We start from the raw sequence: 25595 nt of genomic DNA on the forward strand, positions 1-25595 counted from the left end.
ATGTAAGTAATTGTAGTCCAGGATTATAGAAGGAAATTTACTTTATAGGACAACTGCTCACAAATGTTCAGATTACAGTCAAGGTTAAAATTCTCACACAATACCCCCTCCCCTTTTTTTCTTAACAAGATTTAAGATTAAAATTTGTAATACAACCCAGTGATTAATCTTATTAATTAAGAATTTAAAAAATGCCTTGTTTTCAAGGAACTCACAGTTTATTGAATAAGATAGAAATAAACCTGGAAGGGAGTATCACATACAGTGGTAGCTAGGGCTTTGGGCGTTGGTGTTAAGAGAACTTATATTCCAATGTACAGTAATGAACTATTGGGCATAATCTTTTTGTGGCCCCCAGTTTCCTTACCTATTGTACAGAAATAACATGGGACTTAAATACAATCATATATGTGAAAATGAATACAGTGTCTGGCACCTGGTAAGCATTCAGTAGGTATGAACAATTATTGTTAATAGCATGGTATATGCAGAATATCAATGTGCTGTAGGATGGGAGAAACAATCACTATGTGTTTTATGTTTGATATGTTCCTGGAACCAGACAGCGTACTTGGGGCAACTCACAATAGGTGTAAGATACGATGTGAAATAATTAAAGAACAATTAAATGCAAATCTGTGTGATAATGACTAAATTTTAATAGACAAAATCAGCGTAGGACCCAGCAGGGTCTCTCTTGCTGTGCTCTGCGTATACTCATTAATTTTGAGGAGAGCAGTAAGACAAGAGGTGATCAGCACGTGGGTAAGAGCACAGCACAGAATGAACAGTTGTGGGTAATTGAAGGTTTTATACCTGGTTTGATGTGGAATTGTCTGTGGGGAATGAGAGATTTAGACAGCCCCTTGCAGGATGCCTCTTGATGTGTCCGCCAAGTGCTAGCATGATATCTGACTCCCTCCCCATCTTTGTGTCTCTGATTCCTCATCTGTAAAATGTGGACAATGTTAGCTGCCCCATAGAGTGTGGGGATTAAATAACTTGATACAAGAAAAATGCTTAAAACAATGCCAGGCAAATTCTTGCCTAATCTAGTTGAATTTAATTATATTATATTGATTCATTATCAATAAATCATTATTTTTGATTTTGATTTTAACTGTGATACAATTTAGCATGGTCTCGGCCTATACCACTGAAATTAAATGGTGTTATTGTTTTTAGATTAAATTCTCAGAAAATGTTAAATTTTATTATTATCACACACGTCCAAGTACTACAATCGTTAGAGAGTTTAAATACCAACTGAAAATTGTTTACTGCTAGTAAGAGTTTGTTGATGCTTCGTTTGTGTTGAAAGGTCTCTTGTTATGTAGTTTTGTCAAGGGTGCTGGTTGATATTGAACCTAGAAAATAAATTAGGCAGGGTTGTGGAAGGTCCTGTGTTTAAAATCAGGGGCAAGTGAGAAGAAAGCCTTGAAAGTACTGAGCACAATTGATTGAATCAGTGTTAGATAGCATTGAGGCTGACTGCTTTCTGGCCAAGGTAGTTGAGTGAGTGTTAACTGAGAGGGGGCAGAGAGGAACAGGTTTGTGAGCAAGGACAGGGACACAGAGAGGCAGTAATTTAATTAGAGAATGATGATTTGCAGCTGGTCTTTGAGGGCACGAAGCTTAATTACTTTCCTACTCAATTTTGTAACTGAAATGCTGTTTTTAAAAAAATTTTATGGCATGCTGGTAACTAATTAGAAGAGCATAATTCTGTAGGTGTCATCATTATCTGTTTTAATATTATGCAAAGTGATGATTAGTCACACTCGAACCATTTTTTGCCTTTTGACAAATTTCCAATACTTATTAAATTATTCCTGCAGGGTGACTATTCCTCTGCTAGAGATTCTATAATAAAAATCTCTCTAGAATGTAAAGCTAAAAGAGAGTAGGGACTTTCTGTTTAATTTATTTTTGTTTCCCTAGTGTCTAGATGAGTGCCAGTACATAAGAGTCAGTAAATGTTTTTTGATATACATAGTAGAGAAAATACCAAATGAAGCTCTCATTTGGCTGATCTTGCTGCTGAGGCTTCCTGGTAACTTTTGGCCAGTTTGTAGAATTTTGATACATTAGCTTTTCTTCTTTCAGTTCCAAATTCCCCACGCCTTGGGCCTAAGGTCGAAACCATTGCTCATCTAATCATCATTGCCAATGACGATGCATTTGGAACTCTTCAGCTCTCGGCACCAGTTGTTCGAGTGGCAGAAAATCACGTTGGACCCATTATCAATGTGACTAGAGCAGGAGGAGCATTCGCAGATGTTTCTGTGAAGTTTAAAGCCGTGCCAATAACTGCAGTGGCGGGTGAGAAGAGACATCCAAGGAGCAGTGAAGTGTTTTAGAGGGAAATTATATTCTTAATTAACAAAGCCACTTAGAGATGTAGTGAGAAAAATCAACTAGAAAACAATAGTTCTCTTGCATCTTTTTAAAGGCATACATGTAGAGCTTTTATCATGCATTTATGGCACCAGTTTTGCAGAATTCTTGAGAAATGTTAGCAAAATTATATATGAATTTTAAAGTTAAAATGACCAAAATATGCACATACCAACGAAAAGTAAACTAAGGAAAATATTGTTAGGCTTTCTCTATGTGTACTTTTTAGTTTTTTGAAAGGGATTCATGTGTAAATGATCCTGAGGAATGCAGGATAAAATGTGCAGCCACATGATTGCAGTGCTTGGCAACAGTCTTGACTCTCAACCCATTTATCTTGCTTGTTTATTTATTTATGAAGAATGTGGAAGAGGCAATGGCTTGCATTAACTATTCTGGGTAAGCAAAATGATTTCATTGCCAAATGCAAGCATTAGGGGACTGCCTTTTTTGTTGGTGCGGTTACAGCATCTAGATGGAGATTTGCCAGAGAGCTATTCAGTTAGAATCTTTCTAGCATGCACTCAGAGGAACGGGCGTGTGAATGGACAGGATAACATGCTTGACCTTTTGAAAAAATCATTTGGATATGATATTTGCTTGAAAAGGTAATAAACAAGGCTCACTTAGTTCCTAAGTGGTGTGTGTGTGTGTGTGTGTGTGTGTGTGTGTGTGTGTATGCATGTGTGTGTGCATATGTGCGCATGTGCACACATATATCTTAGGTAGTCTGACTGAGGAATACCTGACTGTCTATACAGGGCCTTACATATTGACAAACAGTGGGGATGAATCAGTGTTCTAGGAAATTAGCCCTTAGGCTTCATAAGAAGACTCTCTCCTTTCCGTACCCAGGCTTTGACCAGGAACAAAGCTTCTGCCATCCTGAGCAGTATGCAGTAGCAGCTTTTAATCCAGTTTTATAGGAAAGCCCATAGTTTCCAGCTGTAACATTGATAATGCAGACATGCCTGTATCTGTACACAGTATAATTTCTTTCTAGTGAGGTCAGGATTCTAGTTCTCTTTTTCGTTTTAAAAGTATTGTACACATTTTCTTTTGCTTTTGTAGATAAGGGGTTATCTTGTGGTAATGGATGACTGTGTATCTTTGTCTGAGTCCATAGCCATATCATCTCTTTTGTCTGTATTGACATTTATGTCTGTAGTGACAAATAGAAGAAATTATGTATGCATTTTACTAAAAGGGAAAGGATAAACTTGAACATCTTTTGGAGGTCTTTTTCATTATTTTATGATCTCAAACCCATTTTTTATGGGAAGAGAGGTAAAATCATTTTGTTTAGAGTATATGTAGTCATTGTCCTTAAAAAAGCTTTACAAGTATGTCCGTGAAATTTGATACATCATAATATTTCACTAGTATATGGCATGTTTATTACCATATTAGGGAATTGTCTTAGCATTTTGCTATTTATTTTTATAGGTGAAGATTATAGCATAGCTTCATCGGATGTGGTCTTGCTAGAAGGGGAAACCAGTAAAGCTGTGCCAATATACATCATTAATGACATCTACCCTGAACTGGAAGAATCTTTTCTTGTGCAACTGCTGAATGAGACAACAGGAGGAGCCAAACTAGGGGTGTTAACAGAGGCGATCATTATCATTGAGGCCTCTGATGACCCCTATGGATTATTTGGTAACCAAACTAGTTTTAACTCATTGATATAGATCATACATTTCTTTCTTTTTAGGGACTTAGGATTAATTTGATCATGTTTCTCTTTTTAACCTGCTGTTACTGATAACATAGGATACCTGTACACCCTCACTCGCAGTGCTTAGTGGTTATTAAAAGGAACCAACGTCTTAGCATAAATATGTAAGGGACAAACTTTTAGGCTTTTAAGGCCAATATGACCTCGAGATGTGTTTTGTGGATCTTAGACAATTTTTTCAAAAATTAACTTGCAGAAATTTACACAAAAGTTTGGATTTCTGGGCTTTCATGATTAGCAGGAAATCTGACAACACTGAGCCTCCTTTCCTGCATAGCATCAGTTGTGGGTACAAACTAACAGCTGCCTCTTTGATCCAGGCTTCTGCTGTGCAATTAGCCACAGAACTTAGTAGACCCACTTCACTCATGACTGGTGAATATGCCTGGCCCTGTGGGATCCTGAGTTTGTGGTTTCTGTTTCTATCATAGAGAACAATAATTTGGAAATTTTGAAAGACTGCTTAAGGGAAAAAAAGAATCAACTATAGGGTAATAATGGTTAGCTCTGTGTTGCCTCAGTTTCACTTTGTATTTGAAATGAACTCTGTTCTGCCCTTCAGGTTTTCAGATTACTAAATTTATTGTAGAGGAACCTGAGTTTAACTCAGTGAAGGTAAACCTGCCAATAATTCGAAATTCTGGGACACTCGGCAATGTTACTGTTCAGTGGGTCGCCACCATTAATGGACAGCTTGCTACTGGTGACCTGCAAGTTGTCTCAGGTAATGTGACCTTTGCCCCTGGGGAAACCATTCAAACCTTGTTGTTAGAGGTCCTGGCTGACGACGTTCCGGAGATCGAAGAGGTGAGAGGAATGGCTAGTATAGAATGACACTGTAAATCATACCTTGTCTTATAGTGACTAGAACAGATGGCTCTTATTGTGGCATTTATAGAGAATGTCAAGTTAATTATTTCTACAAGAATTTTCAAAATATGGTAGTGATTTTTACAGATAACAAAAGCAAGAATATTCTAGAAAAAGTTCTTGTACATATTGCATTTTATAAGTTTTTTGTGCAATTACATTGTATTTTCAACATTTTCATTGAATGATTAAATATACATATTTATAGATTTAACATGTATATTTATACATTTTTCCATATAAACTGTTAATTTGTTTGTATCTAGATTCCCTTTTAGCTTGAGTGCTAGCCAGTTGATGTTAATTAAATTTAGATTTTGATTTTCTACTTCTTTATTTATTCTTTAATGGTTTTGAGAATTTAGTATATGGCAGATACCACGTTAGACATATCTACCTGATATTTCATGGTAAATAAGCTAGGTGGCAAATAAAAATAGAGCCTAAGTGGGAAAGTTGGTTCATTATTAATATATATTAGCTAAAGATAATTTTATATTATGAAATTCAAGTATTATTAAAGCCTAGGTCTCATTAAATTACTTTTAATGGCATTTATTCTGTAATAGAGTCAGATTTTTATAGAAAGGAAGTCCATAACATTTCACTTGAGTGATAATTATGTCATTATTCAGTTCTAAAATATTGGATATTAGTTAATACAGATAAAACATTTCTCTTTCCTTCTCTCTAAATTAGGTGGCATTATGATATGATGTCTTTTGTTTTAAATTTTGTTAGAGAATTTCCATTTAAGATAATGTGGAAAATAAAGCATAATAGATTACTTATAAAACATACATGCAATATTTTCCCTAAATAAAAAAAAAATGTATATAATGAACATAAAATGTATTACTGAAATGGTAACTATAAACAAGGATCTAAAAATTGATTCCCAAGATTATATTACTGAATATTAAGGAATTTAAGTAGCCTGTGTTTATTATATATAATTGTGCTTTATTATTAAAAGTTGATAATGGATTATTCTGTTACATGTTGGGTTTATAAATGTAATGGGAGTTTCTTTGAGTCCATTCATATTACATTATATTTTGTCCTTGTTTTTGTATGGATTATATGTTTGATTCCCCCTCCTCTCCCACTGCATCATTGTTATTTTAATTTCAGAACTGGGATTCTGTTAAGGAAATTTTCACTGTATTTTTAGGTTATCCAAGTGCAGCTAACTGATGCCTCTGGTGGAGGTACTATTGGGTTAGATCGAGTGGCAAATATTATTATTCCTGCCAATGATAATCCTTATGGTACAGTAGCCTTTGTTCAGTCGGTTTATCGTGTTCAAGAGCCTCTGGAGCGAAGTTCCTGTGCTAACATAACTGTCAGGCGAAGGTATATGAACTAATGGCTTCTGTCTGTGGGGGGGATGGGGCTTGTGGGTGGTAGGAAGTGACCTCTTGTGCAATTAAATAATTTAGGTTTTGTGGTTATTATAAAATATAAATTATTTTCTAGGTTATGGTAATTTGTTAATTGAATTATGCCTATTAATATGAAGAACCCAATATATTTATCATACTTATTCTTAGTGAAATGGATAATAGATTATACATCATTGGGCTTTCTAACCACAGAAAGTTACTGCTTTAATCTCTGGTTTTTTTGAATTAGAACTTAAATACAACTAGCTTCCAAATTAAAGAATATTCAGATGCTGTATGAAGTGGTTGTGTTTTCTGCATGTGTGTGTGTGAGGCAGCATACAGTTCACCGAGCTCCTTCAGAAATAGAAAAATGAGGTGTTAGGAATTTGTGGCAAGTAATTACATTTCCTTAAAATGAACTCATGCCATTATCGTTATTACTTTGTTTCTGTGAAATCTGGTAATGAAAATTCATTTTCTAATTCTGTTCAATAATTCTGAAATGGGTATGATTTGGCTATCTTTGAATAGCTTGGTTAAGAGTAACTATTGTTTAATTGCAAACCAGCAGGATTCCCTTACATGAGAAAGTAAAATGTTGAATGGCAAATATAATTAAGAAACATGGTTGCATTTGTACTATTACTTTTACACTTAAAAAAAGTAAAAACTCCAGTCAGTATTTTCCTTTTCTAATTAATCCACAGATTGCTTTGAGTGCTTAACCTGTCTTTTAATTGTCACTCCATGTTTTAGCGGAGGGCACTTTGGTCGGCTGTTGTTGTTCTACAGTACTTCTGATATTGATGTAGTGGCTCTTGCGGTGGAGGAAGGTCAAGATTTACTGTCCTACTATGAATCGCCAATTCAAGGGGTGCCTGACCCACTGTGGAGAACTTGGGTGAATGTCTCTGCAAGGGAGGAACCCCAGTATACCTGTGCCACTTTGTGTCTCAAAGAACATGCATGCTTGGCATTTTCATTTTTCAGTGCTTCTGAGGGCCCCCACTGTTTTTGGATGACATCATGGATCAGTCCACTGGTTAACATCTCAGACTCCTGGACCTACAGGAAAAACATGACAAGGGTAGCATCTCTGTTTAGTGGTCAGGCTGTGGCTGGGAGTGACTATGAGCCTGTGACAAGGCAATGGGCCATAATGCTGGAAGGTGATGAATTTGCAAATCTCACAGTTTCTATTCTTCCTGATGATTTCCCAGAGATGGATGAGAGTTTTCTAATTTCTCTCCTTGAAGTTCACCTCATGAACATCACAGCCAGTTTTGAAAACCAACCAACCATAGGACAGCCAAATACTTCTACAGTTGTCATAGCATTAAATGGTGATGCCTTTGGAGTGTTTGTGATCTACAGTATTAGTCCCAATACCTCAGAAGATGGCTTATATGTCGAAGTTCAGGAACAGCCCCAAACCACAGTGGAGCTGATGATCCTCAGGACGGGGGGCAGCTTAGGTCAGGTGACAGTCGAATGGCGTGTTGTTGGTGGAACTGCTACTGAAGGTTTAGATTTTGTAGGTGCTGGAGATATTCTGACTTTTGCTGAAGGTAAGTGATGGTTCTAAATGAGGTTTGGTTTCCCCTGGTAAAGTCATTCTAGTCCATTTTTATGAAAATGTTCATAAGAATTCTTACTGTGTAGATTGTTGCTAATATATGAAAGTGCAGTATGGTTTAAAAAAGAAGTTAGCTTGTTAGTAGTTGACATGGCATATGTAGAGTGACTTGTATCTCTTTTAGTTTATTCAAAAAAGATTTTCAGGGAATGTGTGTATCTTATTCCTTTATAGTTACAGCAGTACCTTTAAGGAAAGAGGCAACTCTAAGGCAAGTTCTAATTTTGTAAGGGAAATTACCAAATTTCATACTATTTAGGCATGAAGATTTATCCTGATTTTCTAGTACATATTAAAAAGCTTCTCAGTTAATACTCATTTTCCTATCTATCAATACTTCTTACCCATGAGAATTTTCAATGAAAATAATTTGTAAGTATAAACAGTATGAACTTTGATGACTTCATTGATATTAAATTAAGCCTAGTTATAGAACAGCTTATAATAATGTTCTTAGGCTTGGATGGGATAACTGTTGTAAATTTTCATGAACAATATAATTATAGGTAACTTGGCCAACACATTAGAATTAGGGTTGGATTCATGGGTTTTCTTTTTCAGGTTTAATTGAATCATGATATTTAGATTTGGAATGTTTAGATGTTAAAATAATTATCTTTGGGTGGGAGAAAGATATCTTTATTAAGATCATTGTTTAAATCCTGATTTGGGCAATTATAGATTCCATATAGTTTTTAGCATAGAGTTTGCCTGAATGAAAAAATGGACACTTAAAAAAGCCTCGCAATATACAAAAAAAATGAAGGAAATAAATATTATTCACAATTCCATGTATTAGAGCAATTGATTACATCTTTTGTTGTTTAACTTTTTTGCATATGCTGTTTTTGGAAACAGTAATTGGAGGTCATGATCATGATGCATATGTAGTATACTTTTTGACATATCTAATAAGCATTATGTTTTAATTTTAAAGATAAATTTTAAAAGTAAATTTTAAAAATAAATTTTAAAAGTAAATTATTAAAATTTAAAAGGAAATTTTAAAAATAGTACATCACATTTCTATAACGGTTATTTCCTAGTAAATGATTTTGAGAATAATGGAATATGATATGCTTGGTGGAGTGGGGACCACAGGTTGGTAATTGGTAACATTTCTCCTTATTTCAAAGGAAATAATGAAAACATAATGAGGATGACTGGAGATGAAAATTTAAAGTTAGATTTTCCAGCAGCTTTAGTAACTACAGAGAAAGTTATATAAAGTAATAGCATTGGGGCGCCTGGATGGCTAAGTGGATTAAGCGTCTGACTCTTGATTTTGTTGTCATGATCTCTTGGTTGTGAGATCGAGCCCCACATTCACCTCTACACTGGATGAGGAACCTGCTTAAGATTCTCTCTCTCCCTCTCACTGTGTCCATCCTCCACTCATTCTCCCCCCCACCAAAATTTAAAAAGTAATATACAAGTTAGTATTACCTTGAATTATAATTTTAGCATCACACAAAATGGACTCTATTTAATATCTAACCCAGATTCTTAGATAATCTGTAGTCTCTTGAGGCAGTCATGATACTGTGAATTGATGAAATGTAACAGGGTCATGAGAGAACATGCATTCGTATCCCCTTTCTCCTTTTTCCTGCCTTTTCTCATCTCACCCTTTCATCCTCTTTCCAGAAAGTGGTAAAGAATTAGGTGGAGGAAAATAGGCTGAACTGCAGAAGCCGTGTCATGTTTAGAGGTGTTTAGTGTTGCTCCATGCACACTAGTGGGATCCTAGTGCAAATGGGAAAATAGATTGCTTGAGCCTTGTCATTGTTACACAACCCTCTGAATTCCTCTTTTGCATTTTTCCTTCATTTCCCCACCTCTTGGAAACTGATATTTGATGCTGTCATCTAGTTATCCAAAGACTCATCTCATTCAGGCTGGTTCTTTTCACTCAGAATTTGCCATCCCTTTTCTGTTTGCCACTCTTTGACTGCTATTTCCTAAGTGTTCCTAGTCTTTTAGGGAGGTATTGGCCCGATTACCTAAAGAAAACTATTCACAGCAATGGCAGAATGAGAATGAGACTCCACTCACCTAGAGAGAGAGGTGTTTCTGAAAGAACATGCTTTAGAAATCCTTTCCCTGGCTAGGTCATTGTTCTAGGCAAAGACCAGGAATAAAAATGTGATTCTTTGAAATAATTCTACCCTTTAAAATTTTTTTCCATAATTCAAAATGTCCTTCTCCGTAATCTGTCCATGTTAATAAAATTTTACAGGGTTTTATATGTGAAAGGATATACAGATTAACATACAACTTTTGCTTATAGTGGCACTAATACTGTTCATGATATTCACTTACATGTTTTTACTTAACTTCTTAAAAATGTTTGTTTGAGAGTGAAAGAACTTGAGCAGGGAGGGGCAGAGAGAGAGGGGGAGAGAGAGAATCCCATGCAGCCTCCGCGTTGCCATTGCAGAGCCCAAGACGGGGCTCCGTCTCATGGATGGTGAAATCATGACCTGAGCCTAAATCAACAGTTGGACGCTTAACCGACTGAGCCACCCAGGTGCCCCTTACCTTTTTAAAATGGAAGTAATTTGGGACTTTCGTGAATTCTGTATGTTGGTGATTTTGTTACTTCGGTTTTTACTGTACTAATTTTTTTTTAATAGGTGAAACCAAAAAGACGGCCGTCTTAGCCATTTTGGATGATTCCGAGCCAGAGGATGATGAAAGCATCATAGTTAGTTTGGTGTACACTGAAGGGGAAGTAGAATTTTGCCCAGCTCCAGCACTGTTAGAGTGAATATTTTGGCCAATGACAACGTGGCGGGAATTGTTAGTTTTCACACAACTTCGAGATCTGTCATAGGCCATGAAGGTGGGTTCCTTTTTTTGTTCAGCACATTCATTCTCTTTTCCATGGAAGTCATTTTTTGTTTATTCTTTTAAAGTTTCCGGTGTTTCTTTTTTATCCTTTCGTTATTTTGTAGAGCTGTGTATATAGGGTGCATGGAACTTAGCTGGGAGAGGGCTCTATAGTGAACTGTGCAAATACTTAGGAGCCTTGAAGATTCCAGCTTGCTTCCTCACACTGGTGTGATTTTAAGGGAGTTAGTCAGACTTGGGGTGCTCAACTTTCTCGTATGTTAAATGACAAGAAATACTACTTACGTCATAGTTTTTTTAGGATTACATGAGTTAATGAATGTAAAGTGCTTATCATAGTTCCTAGCAAGTGTCTATGTACTTAGTGATAGTTGTTGATATTAAACTGTGAAACACTGGCTCCTTGTTCAAAACTAATAGTAGTTTGCAGTTGGAGAATATTTCAGTGTGTATTTTATATTGTGTTGATGTATTTTATGAATGAAGTGCCAAACTAGAAAAAAATTAGAATGTGTCCATTTTTTCTTTAAAAATAAAGATTTTCTTGAATCCTCACTTAATATTTTATATCATAGGTAGGGTTTTGCATATATGAGCTAATTTTTACTTAAAACATTTTAGCAATGTCTTTTGTCTTTGAATAAGCCTGTTTGAGATAAAACTGGTATTTATAACTTGCTTCCCTATAGTTTGTATTTAGAAGAATAAATAACTGTACCTCAGAAAGATAAGAAATGACAAGGATATAGCTCATGTATTTGGACTTGTGTTTTACAGATGAGGAAACTAAGACACAGATTAGGTGACTTGACAAGGTCATACAGCTAGTTAATTGCTGTGCTGGAAACTACATATGTTTTAGTGTGCATTACCTTTTACCTTACTGTAAACACGGGAGTTTATTTAACTTACCAGTACAAGTGTGTGAGCTGTTTTTCAACACTCTTCCCTTTTATTGTGGTTTAGAATCTCATGTTGTCATAGCAATAATAAAAATGACTAACAGGTTGCTGTAAGTGCAGTCTAAAGACAGATCATCAACTCTCAAAAAAATATTTGTAATATAAAAGTCATTGTAGAAGTTAATCTTAATAATAATGACAGCAGCAATAACATTTAGTGAGTCTCTTCTGTGTGCCAGACATTTAACATCCGTTATTATACTTCATTTGAACACTAGTCCTATAAAGTGGGTATAATAGTATACACCTCATATTCTCACAAGGAGACTGAATTTCTGATAAATTAAGTAGCACACAATTATTCATAGTGGAGCTTAAACACAATACTGTGTGAACTCAAAGTCCATTACTAGTGTATAGGGAAATCTGTGAGAAGAAAACATGTTTTACTTGAATTTAATCTGCTGCATAACTTGACGTTGTAGGAACTTTTGGTAAATATTTCACATGATATGAGTTGAAAGAATAATGACTTTGAGTACCAATGTCCATGTGAGAGAAGCAAATTGATCAGAGAACCTGACTCCATCTCAGCTTATAGGTGGAAATTGGATTTTTAGAGATAATAGTTGAAATGAGGAAAATTAATAAGATCTTTGTGGATAGAGGAAGAAAAGCAAGGTGTTAAAGATGGAGCCATGTGGAACACCAGGCTGAAGTGCTGGGAAAGAAAAAAGACCTTTTGGGAGAGAGAGAAGGCTCTCCCCGAGGTGGGAAGAGACTGAGAGAAGAGTGTGTTTTCATTGATTATCAGAAGAAGAAAGTAACATGGGGAGCAAGTGAGATTAGATTCCCAAATGGGCTGGAGGAAACAGTAGTAAATGTAGAGGATTTTAAAGGACAACTTGGGATGGGAAGCAAATATCTAAGAACGTGGAAGTCTTCGGGCAGTGCTCCTCCAAGTAGGGTCCTCAAATCAGTACCCATCCACAAAGTGCTTGCTTTGTGGCAAGATAAGTTTAGAAGTTGAAATAAGCCCTTCTAGAAACTTTTAAAACATTTTCATTTTGTTAATAACCAAAAGCATTGTCTGTGGGTTTGTAATTTGTATGTTTTTATGGGTTTTTTTTTGCAAAGAGAAAAAAGAACTAGTAATTAAAATCAGTAGGCCACTTGTGTTATTGGTCAAAAATGTGCATTATCATATTTCTCTGAAGCCATGAGTTTGGTACTGGAAATAAAACACTGACTTACTTTCACTGCTTGCATGAGGGCTCCCTAGATTTTTCTTATTTTGTAAATAAAATTTGAGGTGAATTCGATTCCTTTACATGCTTTCCTAAACCTTTATTCATAAGTTTTTTCAAGAGTCTAAATTAATTCTTTTTCCCTTTTTTTAAATGTTTATTTATTTTTGAGAGAGAGAGAGAGAAAGAGCATGAGCAGGGGAGGGGCAGAGAGAGACGGAGACACAGAATCCGAAGCAGGCTCCAGGCTCTGAGCTGTCAACACAGAGCCCGATGCGGGGCTCGAACTCACAAACTGTGAGATCCTGAGCTGAGCCGAGGTCGGACGCTTAACTGACTGAGCCACATAGGTGTCCCTATTTTCTTTTTTCAAAAACATTATATTGAGCCTCAAGAATTTAGAATTTTGTGTGTATGTTACCATAAGCTTGCACAGAGAAATGTGTATCAACCATATATGTTTACCAAAGTGAATTAATGAGAAATTCATGGTGATTCTTCAAGATAACTGCTGCACAAACAGTAAAAGGCACCTGGGTGACTCAGTTGGTTAAACATCTGACTTCGGCTCAGGTTATGATCTTGCAGTTTGTTGGTTCGAGCCCTGTGTCGGGCTCTGTGCTGACAACTCAGAGCCTGGAGCCTGCTTCAGATTCTGTGTCTCCCTCTCACTCTCTGCCCTTCCCCCACTTAGGCTCTGTTTCTCTCTCAAAATGAATAGACATTAAAAAAAATTTAAACAGGGAAAAAAAAATCATGCCATGTGGACTTAACTAGTGTTAACCCTGCTTTTGGCCTAGTGTTGGAGTTTCATTTATGTGTTTAGGTTTAAAATGTGGACTATCCTGAACTTCTGGCTCTGGAATACCTTTTTAGTTCGTGGAGAGGAGTTGCCTCCGTGCTTAACAATGTACTGAATTCTGTAGAATTCTATTTCTTCTTTTTGTTGTAAAGCAATTGGACAGATGCCCTATGGTAAATATTACTTTCTTTCAAATGGAATGGACAAATTTAAAAATAGGGGGCAATTGATTTTTACTGTGGTTGAAAACTGTATGTGTGCCAGTTATAAATCCATGTTAGATGTGTCACTTGGTCATCAACTCAGCAGCATCCTAATCATCATGCCATATTCAATGGATTTAAAATTGTGCCTTTTTTCAGAGACAGTTTGAATCTTTTTTAGGGAGAGATTTGAACAAGAAATGCAATTTTTAAACATACAGAGCTGCTATAGAGTAGACACACTCAACGTTTTTCTCAATTGTTCATATTGACAGTTTGTGTTGCACATGATTCATATCCCTATGTAATTAGTTTAAATCATTTTCTGTTTATGGTAGAGGGCAGTTAATTTGGATGGTCCATATATATATATATAGCATGTGTACATGTATCTGTTAAAATACATTTCCTTTGTTTTAATTTCCATTATTATTGGACACGGTATAGTTGATGATTATCTTTTAGAAAGACTCCTGGTTTGTTTTGGGAACAGGTAGACGAAACAAAACACTTAAAGTTGTTAAAATACATTTTACATTTTATATTTCTTAATCTGCATTAGGCTAGGCCTAGATGCTATATGATAGATCTTCTGTTTTAGAGTTCTATGGTATCACCAACTTTTGGTGGACTCTGCATTTTATATCAAAATGATCTTCTGCGAATGTCATCAGACTCTCCTGTAGGTAAGGGCATTGCTTAGGTTTTCATTCTGGGCAAAAACTAGAAGGCACTGTAGCATAGCACCTAGCAAAATATTTATATGACAATTATAACTTGCCCTCCTTTTGCATTCCTTTTGTCCTTGCCTTTTATTCTTAAAATACTAAGCACCTGTTTCTAAGTCTTCCTTTTCCTGTGACTGTTTCTTGACTCCTCATCCAGGTAGAGGGTAACTCTGATAATTTTTCCCAGGAAGCATATTAAATGGATCTGGTTCCTGGGAGTCTTTCCTAAAGAGGCAATATCATTACTGTCATTTTGATTATTTGTTAGGAAAATTTTCACACTCTTTATGCTTTTTCACATGATTTACAGTGGGCTTACATGATTGTATTTAAGGAATACTTTCTTTACCATTTATTTATATGTGTGTGTTTGTGTGTGTATCCTGCTTCAAGCTGTGTTTCTTGCAGTATTGTCTTGCAAGTTACTTGCATGGTAACTTGTTAAATTTTTAAAGGTGGTATCAAATGGGTGTTTTTAGACTTTGAGCATTTTACATGCATTAAATTTGTAGGAGGACTTTACTTTTTTTCTCTCCTTAGCATTTCATTTTTATTTTCACTTTTTAATGGTATATTTTCCCACAGATCTCCGTGTACAATCTTGTAGTCATATATTTTATTATTATGATTATAGGTTCCCCTTAAACGTGGATCTTTATTGACCTACATTTTGTTTTCTTGCCACTTGTGTTCATAATGCATTTTTAGCACTTGATCAAACTTCTGTAATTTTCTTCTTTCACTATTAGTAAGTTTTGGGACTTAAAAAAAATTTAAAAACCATGACTATAAACCTTTTTATTTGTGTCACCAGAGCACACTGTAGGTGAAACTGCTTAATTACTCCAAGGTTTTCTTTATGTCTCTCAGTTAATAAACCCTTCTTTGAATACAGAGCTGCCCTATAAGAAATTCTAGAAGGTATACAATAGAGGAACTCTAGGATTTCATAGTGGTGCCTGTCTTTTGTTCATATGAATTCTACAAGTATATAAATTTTGAATGATATCTTGGCAGTTATGGCTCATTCTACAGGCTTTCTTTCACTAACCTTGAGATAAATTGATTCCTAACTAGCAGTCCCTATATCGTTCAAAAAAAAAAAAAATTGTTATCAGACATAGTCTACTAATGTAATGGTGATTAATTTTTTCTTGTATTAAAACACTGAAAAATGTATACATTAAAGTATCTGGGAAATCTTATTTAGAAGTCTGATACTTTTGCCTTATGTTTTCCACTCTCCCCAGAAAATTAATTGCCCTAAAATTAGTTATGAGTGCTTAACTTTAGCATGAAATTTTTATTTTGTTTTTTAGTAACTGGAATTAAGATAAACTTTAAGTTAATTAATCCATGATATTTTACGAAACATTTCTCTTAGAAAATACCTTCAGAAATAAAAAAACATTGTAGTAATTTAAAAACTATTAGAAAAATATTAGAAAATGTAAACATATTTTGTCTTATTTCTCCTCTCCTTGTTTAAAGAGTGTTAGAAGTGTTTGCTTATTGGATAACTAAGTAAAAGTGATACTTGCAGTGAATATGCATGGATTTCAACTATAAGTCTATGCCACAAATTTAAATAACTCGTGTTCTTTTAAAGTCTTTGGAACACCATTCCATTTATCTTTTCATTAAAAATTATTTTTTTAGTGATATAGTTCATTAACTTTGTGTTCATCATCATCTGTGACTTTTGAATTGAGCATATGTTCTCAACAAGCAATGTGGCCATCAGCAATACTTCCTAGGAACTTACTTTCCTCTTTGAGTAGTTGAAAAGAAATGATTGTCATGATTTTCTTCAATTTTACAAAGTATTATGTAAGGATAAAAGCCAAGAATGGAAAGTATCTAAAATACCTCAATCATCCAGGAAGGAAGACCGTAACTTTGGTGAAGTTACAGAGGCTGATGTACAAATTTGACACCTTTCCTTTGTATTTCTTTTTATAAAACAAAATCATTGATGGTATATGTAAGTTACAATTTGAAGAAATGTGATTTTCAGGTATTTGCAAGCATTTTTATGCATGCATTGTGTAAAATCACATTGCATATCAGTGTAAGGAATTTGTGTCCTTTTGAGAAGTAAAGGAAGAATTTACTTGTGTTATTACTAGTTTTGACCATAGGACTTTTTTCCCCTTTAATTTACAGAACATTTATGTTCTGGTGCATGTTTTGGAGTGTATGAAAGTTTGTGTTTCCCATTTTAGCATGTGCTTTTGGTAACTTCTACATATTGAACTTCCTGAAGTTCTACCAAATGAAAGTATTTAAAAGTGGGATCCCTATGTTAATAAACAATAAGCATGTATAAAGCTTCTGGAAAATTCAAAACAGGACAGCCTTTTAATGTTCATAGAAAAGGTGCTGTAATAGTTGCATGTTTGGAATTGGGGTTTTGTTGGGTTCAAGTGCTATTTATTTTCTGTTAAACATTTATCAATCTTTACATTTCATTTGCAGGAGAAATTTTGCAATTCCATGTGGTAAGAACACCCCCTGGTCGAGGAAATGTTTCTGTTAACTGGAAAATTATTGGGGAAAATCTAGAACTCAATTTTGGTAACTCTACCGGACAACTCTTCTTTCCTGAGGTATTACTACAAAGAAAAGATTTAACACAGTTATGTAGGGAAAACAACGTAAGTAAAACCTTGGTTTGCGAGCATAATTCGTCCTGGAAACATGCTTATAATCCAAAGCACTCATATATCAAAGTGGATTTCAAGAACCATTGGCTCACTTATGATCATGTGACATTCAGCGTCATGTACTATTCGTTTTGCAAGACATTGCTCATTTATCAAGTTAAAATTTATTAGAAATGTTTACTTGTGGAACACTTGCAAAACAAGTTACTCACAATCCAGGGTTTTACTATATTTTGAAGAAAATGGGAAAACTCTTATTATGTAAAACAAGGATTAACAGAGATTGATGTGAGAGTTCTCTTTGAAACCTAGAGGAAGAACATTACTCGAAGAATATCTAAGACTTAAAAAGTGCCCGGGGCAGGGTGCCTTGATGGCTGTCAGTTAAGGCTCTGTCTCCTGATTTTGGCTCAGTTCATCTTCTCACGATTCATGAGATTGAGCCCTGCATCTGGCTCTACGCTGACCGCTGCTTGGGATTCTCTCTCTCTGCCCCTCCACTGCACATGCGCGTGCGCTCTCTCTCTCTCTCTCTCTCTCTCTCGCTCAAAATAAATAAATAAATATATTTTAGAAAGTGTATTTGTTTTTCCTGTGTCTTTGGCAGACTTACTTGAAGGAAATCGTATATATCAACTTTGTATTTGAGCCAAGCTCTCTTGCTGCTCTCCTGCCCTCCCACTTCTGGTGTCCACCGTGTCATTCTGAACAGGATGGATAGTGCTTGTCCTTTTCTGTTACTCCTCCCTGTCTTGGAACTTTAAATGCAAGACAGTAACAAATTTAGCTCTTAAGTATCTTTTTATGTCTTGTTCACACTGAATTTTTGAGGTTCCATTTAGAAGCTCTTTCTGATAGATTGAAAGAAGGTGATTGGTGGAAAATAACTATAAGAGCATTTCTTGGATAGAAAATCAGCACCATTTAATTATAACTCTCCCATCTTCACCTCTTTTCTGTACTCAGTATGAATTCTTGTTTGATAGTGCGTTTCATTCTTTTTCTTCCTCATTTCCACTCCCTTGATATTAAGCCACGTTCCATAACTTTCTGCCTCGAGTACTGCATTGGCCTTCTCGTACCTACTTTTCCTGCAACACGGCCTTTTTCATCGTTCCCCTTTTTCCTATTCACCACTGCCATAGAAATCTCCCCAACGTATTGCTTTGTCTTACATTTTTAGTAGAGCTACATTGCGTATTCGATAAGATCTACATTCAGTAGCTCAGCATTCAGGATCCTCTGTAATTAGCTGCTGTCTACTTTCAGCCTGGTTTCCCCATGAGTCAATGGTTTTTATTTATTTTTTAATCCACAGGCTGCTTGTTTAAATGAAAATTTATTTAGATGCACAATTTATAAAGCCAATAAAAGCAAGAGATATTTTGTGTTCAGTGGCAATGGAAGGATGAGCTTCTTTCTGTTTGTCATAGGGGTCATTGAATAAAACGATATTTGTGCATTTGTTTGATGACAACATTCCTGAAGAGAAAGAAGTATACCAAGTCCTTCTCTATGATGTCAGGACACAAGGTAATTCAAAATTCAATTTAAAATTTTTTCTAGCAGATTGTTCTTTTTAGAAAATAATACTTGCTATGTCTATATTTAACAACTAGATGCATACTAATTAAGAAATATTACTTTATTTTTTGAAAGTATTTCTTTAAATATTGTTGGTCTCATAGAAATGTTAGATCTAAAACAATCAGCTCAAAATGGGAATTCTTCTCTTTGTGGATTCAGGAAATACCTCTAGAAGTTTTGCTAAATATTTTCTTCTGGAATAAAATAAATTTCCAAAGAATAATTTTTCTGTAATTAATTTATATTAGGAGACCAATTTGGATTTGGGCCAGTTATATAGATAGCTCCAATCTAATCATTTTGAATATATTATCTGGGTACTTCCTTTAATTGCTACTCAATTTCTGTAATTCGGATGATTATTATAGCAAATGATGATAGTATGTCAAGTGAAAATATTTTATGATTTACTTTCTAGGAAAAGAAAACTAAAATGTAGGTTCTGTTTGTCAACGTGAAGATTTCTGTTACAGGGTTGAATGAAATAGAACATTTTTTGGGCGCTTCAATATATTTCAGAGGGTGGGGTTATAATTTAAGTATTTAGAAGTTAATGCCAAATCACTGTTAGATTTCTTGTGATCCCTGATGTTTTTAGGGGTTCCACCAGCAGGAATTGCTCTGTTGGATGCTCAAGGATATGCAGCTGTCCTGACTGTAGAAGCCAGTGATGAACCGCATGGAGTTTTAAATTTTGCTCTTTCATCAAGATTTGTTTTGCTACAGGAGGCTAACATGACAGTTCAGCTTTTCATCAACAGAGAATTTGGATCTCTAGGTTTGTGTTACTGTAGAGTGAATGGGGTTTCCAGGCAGGTGCTCTTTCAGTATTTTACGTGTGTGGATGAAAGCCATTGCTAAAATAAATCAGAGACAGGAGAGACAATTTACTATTTGTTAATTCAGAACAAGACTTTATAACTTTTTTATTTTTGAAGTTTATTTATTTATTTCTTTAGTAATCTCCACACCCACCGTGGGGCTCAAACCCACAGCCCTGAGCTCAAGTCACATGCTTTTTTTTTTTTTAATTAATTAATTAATTTTTAAATTTACTCCAAGTTGGTTAGCATATAGTGCCACAATGATTTCAGGAGTAGATTCCTTAATGCCTCTTACCCATTTAGCTCATTCCCCCTCCCACAACCCCTCCAGCAATCCTCTGTTTGTTCTTTGTATTTAAGAGTCTCTTATGTTTTGTCCCCCTCCCTGTTTTTATATTATTTTTGCTTCTCTTCCCTTATGTTCATCTGTTTTATATCTTAAATTCCTCATGTGAATGACATCATATGATATTTGTCTTTGACTAATTTCGCTTAGCATAATACACTACAGTTCCAGCCACGTAATTGCAAATGTCAATTCATCCATCGATGGACATTTGGGCTCTTTTCATACTTTGGCTGTTGTTGATAGCGCTGCTATAAACATTGGTGTTCATGTGCCCCTTCGAAACAGCACACCTGTATCCTGTGGATAAATATCTAGTAGTGCTATTTGCTGGGTTGTAGGGTAGATCTATTTTTAATTTTTTGAGGAACCTCCATACTATTTTCCAGAGTGGCTATACCAGTGTGCATTCCCACCAGCAATGCAAAAGAGATCCTCTTTCTCCACATTCTTGCCAACATGTGTTGTTGCCATGTTGTTAATGTTAGCCATTCTGACAGGTGTGAGGTGGTATCTCATTATGGTTTCCATTTTTTTTAATTTTTATTTTTTAAATTTTATTTATTTTTAAAATGAAGTTTACTGTCAAATTGGTTTCCGTACAACACCCAGTGCTCATTCCAATGGGTGCCCTCCTCAATGCCCATCACTCACTTTCCCCTAACCACCCCCGCCATCAACCCTCAGTTTATTCTCAGTATTTAAGAGTCTCTTATGGTTTGCCTCCTTTTCTCTCTGTGACTTCTGTGACTTCTCCTCCCCCCGGTCTTCTGTTGAGTTTCTCAGGATCCACAAGGAGTGAAAACATACGGTATCTGTCCTTCTCTGCCTGACTTTTTTCACTTAGCATAACACTCTCCAGTTCTATCCATGTTTCTACAAATGGCCAGATTTCATTCTTTCCCATTGCCAAGTAGTATTCCATTGTATATATAAACCACATATTCTTTATCCATTCATCAATTGATGGACATTTAGGCTCTTTCCATAATTTGGCTATTGTTGAGAGTGCTGCTATAAACATTGGGGTACAAGTGCCCCTATGCATCAGCACTCCTGTATCCCTTGGGTAAATTCCTAGCAGTGCTATTGCTGGATCATAGGGTAGATCTATTTTTAGTTTTTTTGAGGAACCTCCACACTGTTTTCCAGAGCGGCTGTACCAGTTTGCATTCCCACCAACAGTGCAAGAGGGTTCCCGTTTCTCCACATCCTCTCCAGCATCTATAGTTTCCTGATTTGTTCATTTTGGCCACTCTGACCGGTGTGCGGTGGTATCTCAGTGTGGTTTTGATTTGTATTTCCCTGATGAGGAGTGACATTGAGCATCTTTTCATGTGTCTGTTGGTCATCTGGATGTCTTCATTGGATAAGTGTCTTCTGTTCATGTCTTCTGCCCATTTCTTCACTGGATTCTTTGTTTTTCTGGTGTGGAGTTTGGTAAGTTTTTTATAGATTTGGGATATTAACCCTTGATTCGATATGTCATTTGCAAATATATTCCCATTCTGTTGGTTGCCTTTTAGTTTTGTTGATTGTTTCCTTTACAGTGCAGAACATTTTCATCTTGATGAGGTCCCAGTAGTTCATTTTTGCTTTTAATTCCCTTGCCTTTGGAGATGTGTCAAGTAAGAAATTGCTGTGGCTGAGGTCAGAGAGTTTTTTCCTGCTTTCTCCTCTAGGGTTTTGATAGTTTCCTATCTCACATTCAGGTCCTTCATCCATTTTGAGTTTATTTTTATGAATGGTGTAAGAAAGTGGTCTAGTTTCAACCTTCTGCATGTTGCTGTCCAGTTCTCCCAGCACCATTTGTTAAAGAGACTTTTTTTCATTGGATATTCTTTCCTGCTTTGTCCAAGATTAGTTGACCATACATTTGTGGGTCCAATTCTTGCATCTCTATCCTATTCCATTGGTCTATGTGTCCATTTTTGTGCCAATACCATGCTGTTTTGATGATTACAGCTTTGTAGTAGAGGCTAAAGTCTGGGATTGTGATGCCTCCCATTTTGGTTTTCTTCTTCAATGTGACTTTGGCTATTCGGGGTCTTTTGTGGTTCCATATGAATTTTAGTATTGCTTGTTCTAGCTTCGAGAAGAATGCTGGTGCAATTTTGATTGGGATTGCATTGAATGTGTAGATTGCTTTGGGTAGTATTGACATTTTGACAATATTTATTCTTCCAGTCCATGAGCACAGAATGTTTTTCTGTGGTTTCCATTTGTATTTCCCTCATGATGAGTGATATTGAGCATTTTTTTCATGTATCGGTTGGCCATCTGGATGTCTTCTTTACATCCAGAGAAGTGTCCCATTCTTGTCTTTTGCCCATTTCTTCACTGGATTATTTGTTTTTTGGGTGTTGAGTTTGATAAGTTCTTTATAGAGTCACATGCTTTTCTGACTCAGCCAGCCAGATGCTCCTAACTTCCTTATTTTTGAAAGATTAAAGTAATTATCTATCATCACAGAAATGCTGTGTAACAATCAATAAAATCTCAGCAGTGTGTAGTAATAGACTTGTTCTGGGTCCACTACCATAGATTGGGTTTGGCCTGGATGGCCCTACTCCAGATGTCTCTTATTCTTCTCCTGGGATCATTAGAGGCCCAAGAAAGTAAACAAAAGCTTGCCAGTCTCCTTGAGGTCTAAACTCAGAGCTAGCACATAATCACTTTTACCTTGTACTAACAGCCAAAACAAGTCACAGCCAAACTCAAAGTCTGAAGGCAGCTCAGTATACCTTACCCACAATGGAATATCACTGAGGTATTACAAGGCCAAGGTTATAGGAAAAGGTAAGGAATTGGGGCCAAGAATACAAGGTACTGCAGGTGCTTTTAGGAAAGTCAAAAAGTTAACACTAAGATATCATTTTAAAAGTTTAAATAATTATAAAATCTCTTCTCATCCAATTCAATTAGGAGCCATTAATGTCACATATACCACGGTTCCTGGAATGTTGAGTCTAAAGAACCAAACAGAAGGAAACCTTGCTGAGCCAGATGTTGACTTTGTCTCAGTAGTTGGCTTTCTGATTTTAGAAGAAGGGGAAACAGCAGCAGCCATCAACATTACTATACTTGAGGTAAAACTATTTTGCTATTGTTATATTAAATCCAAATAACCACAAAGAAAGTAGAAATTGATGGAATATTCTAGTGCCTTTAAATCAGCTTATTTCCTTTTGTGATTTTTTTACAACCACACTGGGGTTTCTGTTCTTGTCAAAATAGGCTGGTCTGTTGTTGTGTATTTTGTTATAGAAACATCTCCTGATAAAGAGAACTTCCTTAGGGCAGTCCCCTTTAAGATAGGCATTGTCTTACGAGATTCCAGGGAAGCATTTTGATTACTCCAAAGGATTCGTTGGACCAGCAAATCCATGTAGGTCAGCATTTTAGTTGTTAGGACTGGTTAAATTAGAGATAGTGAGAAACTCACTGGAGGCTGATGGCATAAAATGTGATTACGGTCAAACTTAAAGTTATCACTGGTGACTGAAATTACATTTTAAATGATTTTTCATCTTGTAAAACCTCATGCTGTTTTGGGACCCAGTGCTTCAGCTACCTGAATACGTTTCCGAAAGGTTTATGAAAGTAGTATGTATGGAGAAGGTAGGAGATGGTATGTATGTGTGTTGGAGGGAAGACCATAAATACTGCTTTAGAAAAATAATTTTCAACTAGTCTGTATTTTGGGGCTTCTGTTTTTGAAAAGGTTTTATTTGCTCAGAAGCTTTTTACTTTTAGAAAATTCTAAGTAGTGTAAACCATTCATCATCTGAAGTTAGTAACTCTTACACTTTGTTGATTACCATTGCATAGTGACCTAATATAGTAGTATGAGATCTCTAGAGCCTTAAGATAAAAAGTAATACTCAGCATGTGACATTTAACACGATTTGGTAAAAACAAAACAAAACATTAAGCCAAGTCTTCTTTCAAATATGTAACCTATTAATACTATAAGTAAATATAAATAAATGGATTATTCCTTAGATATGATAATTTTTAAAACAGAAAATATGTAGCCAACCCTTCTTTTCCTTGCAGAGTCTAGTTTTATGAACATAGAGTTTCCAGTTTACCTTTTTTTTCCTCCTTAGGTCTTTGTAGCCCTTTCTATTCCCTGAGTGGCATGAGGTTAAGAGACTGCAGGCCTGTACACAGAAATAAGCCAGGCCTGGGATGGGGGACAGGGTGAGCAGTGATAGGGGAGTTGCTGCATGAGAGTGCAGGGAGCTGCATGAGAGTTGCTGCTGGGATGAGTGAGGAACTGTCCCTTTTACATAACTGATTCTATAACTCCCATTGGTCTGTATATTATAGAAGATAGTTTAGAGACCGTTTCCTATTTTTTCACAATGAAATACATCTCCATTAAATAAAATGAATAATACAAAATGTATGTACTGACACTATGCGCGCGCGCACACACACACACACACACACACACAGACTTTGGGTTTTTATGTAAATATTGTTGACTGTCTTGTCATGATTGACAGGGGTTTTGCTAGTCCTTAAGTTTTGGATACCTGCCTTATTTTCAATGCTGTTATGGGCACTAGTGATTAAAAGTAATAGTGTATTAAAATTAACCATCACTAGGGGCGCCTGGGTGGCTTGGTCGGTTAAGCGTCCGACTTCGGCTCAGGTCATGATCTCGCGGTCCGTGAGTTCGAGCCCCGCGTCGGGCTCTGTGCTGACAGCTCAGAGCCTGGAGCCTGTTTCAGATTCTGTGTCTCCCTCTCTCTCTGCCCCTCCCCTGTTCATGCTCTGTCTCTCTCTGTCTCAAAAATAAATAAACGTTTAAAAAAAAAAATTAACCATCACAGGGGTGCCTGGATGGCTTAGTCGGTTAAGCATCTGACTTCATCTCAGGTCATGATCTTACAGTTTGTGAGTTCGAGCCTGCATTGGGCTCTGTGCTGACAGCTGAGAGCCTGGAGCCTGCTTCGAATTCTGTGTCTACCCCTTTTTCTCTACTCTTCCCCCTGTTTATGCCCTTTCTCTCTCTCTCTCCCTCTCAAAAATCAATAAATAAACATTAAAAAATTAACCATCACAAATAGCTATCACTTTTAAAGACTCTATGTAGGCCAGGCACTCCATACTCATTATTTTTAATCATTATTACAGTCCCGAATTGTTTCCCCCATGGTGGAAGCTGAGGCTTTAAGTAACTCACTTAAAATTACAGAATTTGGTGTTAGGTCTCCTTGACTGTGAAGCCTGTATTTTTTTTTTTCATGGTATTGTATTCCACATTCCAATCATTGGATAGTAAGGTAATTTAAAACCTTCTTTTCTTCCATTATATTTAAATTTTATCAGTTTTGTATATTTGTGTTATTGGTTGACATATCAGTTTAGGAAAAAATATATTAGCAGTTTTG

The 25595-nt window shown here is 35.9% G+C and overlaps 1 protein-coding gene across 1 annotated transcript in view; it reads left to right on the forward strand.

The window, feature by feature from the left end:
• Window positions 1-25595, forward strand: part of ADGRV1 (adhesion G protein-coupled receptor V1) — a 568614-nt gene that overhangs the window by 109260 nt on the left and 433759 nt on the right. The window contains 11 exon segments of the mRNA XM_045497872.1: window positions 2107-2322; window positions 3844-4059; window positions 4701-4945; window positions 6183-6364; window positions 7153-7964; window positions 10669-10758; window positions 10761-10877; window positions 17246-17376; window positions 18867-18966; window positions 19619-19798; window positions 23116-23279. Coding sequence (XP_045353828.1) covers window positions 2107-2322; window positions 3844-4059; window positions 4701-4945; window positions 6183-6364; window positions 7153-7964; window positions 10669-10758; window positions 10761-10877; window positions 17246-17376; window positions 18867-18966; window positions 19619-19798; window positions 23116-23279 — 2453 coding nt within the window.

Source organism: Leopardus geoffroyi, chromosome A1, assembly GCF_018350155.1.
Source record: "Leopardus geoffroyi isolate Oge1 chromosome A1, O.geoffroyi_Oge1_pat1.0, whole genome shotgun sequence".
In the NCBI taxonomy this organism is placed as follows: Eukaryota; Metazoa; Chordata; class Mammalia; order Carnivora; family Felidae; genus Leopardus; species Leopardus geoffroyi.